This window comes from Martes martes (assembly GCF_963455335.1).
Source record: "Martes martes genome assembly, chromosome: 16".
Taxonomy (NCBI): Eukaryota; Metazoa; Chordata; class Mammalia; order Carnivora; family Mustelidae; genus Martes; species Martes martes.
This window is the reverse complement of record NC_137904.1, coordinates 41080679-41084585: the sequence shown is the minus strand read 5'-3', so window position 1 is coordinate 41084585 and position 3907 is coordinate 41080679. Positions and strand designations below refer to the sequence as shown.

Below are 3907 nucleotides of genomic sequence, written 5' to 3'. Positions count from 1 at the left end.
GAGAGAGAGAGAGAGAGGAGAGAGAGAGAGAGAGAGAGAGAGAGAAGGAGAGGGAGACAGAAAGAATTACGGCGTGAATAGGCAGTTTCATGTTGTTGGGAGAACTTAGCAGAAATCGGTACCTCGGTCATTACAAAGAAGCACGTTCAAAGGAAAAAAGACCATTGCACAAGGAGGCTTTTTACACGGGGCGGGGGCGTGGGGGGCTCAGCCAGGCCGCAGCCGCTCACCCTCGCAGGGCGAGGGAGTCCTTGCTTAAAATCCTTTTCTTTCCCCCCCGGCCCCCAAGAGAAGGGAAGGAGATCCACGGTAGCTCACACACAGAAGCTATTACGAGATACTACCACTAGCGGGGACTGGCGCGGCGGGGGACGCTGCGGCGGGAGGCCGGGCTCCGGGCCCCGCTCGCGGGGCCAGAGCTCTCTCGGCGGGGGCGGGCGACGGCCGTGGCGTGGTCGGGGGACCCACGGACGCAGGGCGGCCGCGGCCCTGGCAGTCCCAGCTGGAGCCTACTTCTTATCTCCCTTCTGCGCGTCGCCCTCGTCCGCCGCCTCCGGGGCCCGCTCCAGCTTCTGTTTCTCCAGCTCCTCCTGCTCGCATTTGCTGCTGGGGAACTTGTCTTTGTTGTTCTCTTTTTTCCACTTCATCCTCCGGTTCTGGAACCAGATTTTGACCTGTCTCTCTGTCAGTCCCAGCGCATGCGATACCTCGATCCGCCGCTTGCGAGTCAGATAGGGATTAAATAGGAACTCCTTCTCCAGCTCCAGGGTCTGATAGCGGCTGTAGGTCTGTCGGCCTCGCCTGCGTCCGGCGGCTGCTGGGAATGGGGGAAAAGGCGAGACAGGGTGGGGGGGGAGGGGACGGGGGGGGAGGGGGCAGAGACGGAGAAGGTTGGAAGATTCGTGAACCAGCCTGGGAGACCAGTATAATAAGGCAAGGGGACCTTCTATCCCGTGCAGGGGCGGGGGCGCTGGGAGGCCGCGGTCAGCGGTGGGGGGGGGGTGATGGGGGTGGGGTGGTGGTGAGAGGGATCAGACACCACTGACTCTAAGGGAGCCAGAAAGGGGGAGCCCCCTCCTCTGGTAACCAGCACCAGAGAGTTGGGGGGGGTAGTTCAAATCTATTAAAAGTGCCATAAACTTTATAAGGAAGGGTGTGAAGGAGGGGGAGGGGGAATAAGAATTTAAAAAGCCGGGACTGGGACGAGTGGACCCACCTTGAAAAGCCCCCAGAGCCTCTGCCCCAGAAGAAAAGTTTCTTCAGGGTAATTAAACTATAAAGCAATTGAGAAGTGCAAAAGTTGAGCGCCCCCACTCCCGCCGCCCTCTCTCCACTACCCCCATAAAACAGTAAAAGGGGGGGGAAAGGATGAGAAGAAGAAAAGTAAGGCAGGGTGAGGGGTTTATGGATTCAGGAAATGTCGCTTAGCGACCCCCCTTCAAGGAAAACAAAAAAGAAAGGAAGGAAGGGAGGGAGGAAGGAAAGAGGGAGGGAAGGAAGGAAAGGAGGAAGGCAGGGAGGAAGGAAAGGAGGAAGGAAGGAAGGGAGGAGGAAGGGAGGGAGGGAGGAAGGAGGAAAGAAGTGGGAGGCCATCGGAACGGAGCAGGCACGTCCTCCAGGAGCTGGAGGAAATGCTCCCGGCCTGCGCGGCCCCCTGCCCGGCCTCGGGCCCTCCGCTCTCCCTTCCCGCCGGCCCCGACGCGAGCTCACCTTGCGGGCGCATCCAGGGGAAGAGCTGCGTGGGCGACGGGCTCTGCTCTGAACCCTCGGCCTCCTCGCCCAGGCCGCTGGCTGCGGCGAGCTTGCAGTCGGCGTACTGCACCAGGTCTGGATCCTGCGCCCCGAACAGGCTCTGCCGCTGCAGCGGGTCGTAGCCGTAGAAGTTGCCCGGGTCCCCGTGGCACGCCACGGCGCACGGGTTCTGCTGGTAGGGAGCGGTGGACAGCGACGACGGCCCGTGGTAGAACTCCTGGATTTGCGACGGGTGTTGGAAGCTGCCGCCGCTGCTGGGACCGTACACCACGGTGGGTCGGCCGCCCAGGTCCTGGGCGAAGCCGCAGTCATAATAATTGGGGCGCAGGGACTCCCCGGTTTTGTATTTGGAGAACAGTGAGTTGACGAAATAAGAGCTCATTTTATTGAATTTTGAGGCGGCGGCGGCGGCGGCGGCTGTAGTTGGGGGCTGTTGGGGAGGGGGTGGGGAGGGGGAAAGGGAGGGAGAGAGAGAGAAAAAAACGCGGATTCGCCGGCTCCTAGTCACCCTCGCCAGGAAAGGAGAGGGAAAGGGAGGAGGGGGAAAAAAAGAAAAGAAAGGCGAAGAAGATCTCAAAGCCGCCACACTTTTTGTGATTTCCAGGAATAGAAAAGGACAGCGAAGCCTCCAAAAGTCTAAGCTTGCATGGCAGCCGCGGCTCGCTCGCCCTCCCCCCACCCCCCACCCCCCAAACAAAAATATACCGCCACTTAAAGAGGTCCTCGCTTTACATTTCGAAGAAGGGATGCCAGTTCATAAACAGTTTTCGGTGATTTACTTCCCTGCAAATGAGTTGTTTCATATTTTGCACTGTCTTTTCATGATCATTTGCATCCATTAGAAACCCCGCATCCTATTGGCTTCTCCGTACTCCTCCCGGACAGAACGCGGAGCGAGGGTGCGAGCGAGAGAGAGCGAGAGCGAGCGAGAGAGAGAGCGAGAGCGAGAGAGCGCCAGGGAGTGAGGAGAGAGCGGAAAAAAAAAAAAAAAAAAGGAGGGGAAGAAAAAAAAAAAAAAACACCCAGGGAGAGCGAGGAGGAGAGGGGGAGAGAGGGGGAGAGGGAGTGGGGGTGAGAGAGAGAAAATGAATACGGATTAAATCTGTTTAACTACCTACATTAATGAGATATCTCTCGCCTCACAACAAATCAAATACCTTCGCAGACCACCCCCAAAGACTGATGTGGGGGCGTCACGGAAAAAAACACGCACACACACATAGACACAACGCGCCAGGCGTAGGCACGCTGTTAATTTCGCGATTTTAACGAGGCAGTTGGAGTCTTTTTAAATGTCAGGGTCGCTTCGGAAAAATGTAAAAGAACACGGTTTAATTGCGCCGAGTTTTAAAAGGTCCTATAAATGTAATTGGTATTTTAATACAAGTTATCAAATCATACAGCTTCCTCTCCTAAACATATTTTCAAACAAACGAGGTAGTCATATTTAAGGCTTTAATGATCAATTTCCTTATTATTGATAAAGGTTTAACTATCGTGTGGAGGGAATTGGCTGGGTAACCGGCCCCCCAAAAACGGCCGTAAACTCTTTAACAAACTATAAAACGCAATAAAGCCGGAGTCTGTTGTTGTTTATGCCGCAGCGCATAAAAGCTGTTAGCATTTTACGAGTTCTTTCCTCTACAGCTATAAAATTGCAGCTTCGACCGCCCCGCCGCCCGACTGCGGCGCGGTGGGGGTGACCAAGCCGAAATGAGAACGATGATGGGTTTTTTCGGCGCAAACGGTGACTTTTCTGAGATTTTCATCTCCTTCAGCTGTGGCCAGCACCTGCCCCTACCCCCTTCTCGGGAGCCCCCAAACCACCTCCTCTCTGCCCCACCCAGGCCACTCACCCACTTTCCCTCATTAAACAAACAAGCAAGGATTTTCTTTGGAGAATGGTCCTGGCAGACCATGAGGACGCAGAAGGAGGGGAGGAAAGAAACTTTCTGGTTAATGGGCAGTGGTAGAAGCAGGGAGCAAAGTTCGCCCAGCAACCACCCAATCAGCAGTTTTGCACGACCTCCTTGGCCTGGAGAGAGGTGCTGGGATGGGGAGAAGGGTCTCCAGTCTGCGTTTTGGGGGAACCAACTTTGTGTGATGGGAGTGAGGCCTGGTGCCACCGGCAGGATGACGCCCAGCTGGACAGTAC

At 56.0% G+C, this 3907-nt stretch overlaps 1 protein-coding gene across 1 annotated transcript; it reads right to left on the bottom strand.

Moving 5' to 3' along the window:
• Window positions 1-509: 509 nt before the first annotated feature.
• On the bottom strand, window positions 510-3651 carry HOXB8 (homeobox B8; the record flags this gene model as incomplete). The annotated part of the gene is made up of 3 exons (XM_080826937.1): window positions 3609-3651; window positions 1711-2182; window positions 510-817 (listed from the first exon to the last, which is right to left on the bottom strand). Exons 2-3 carry the CDS (start codon window positions 2132-2134, stop codon window positions 510-512), a joined length of 732 nt encoding a protein of 243 aa, XP_080683063.1. The 5' UTR covers window positions 2135-2182; window positions 3609-3651.
• Window positions 3652-3907: the final 256 nt, after the last annotated feature.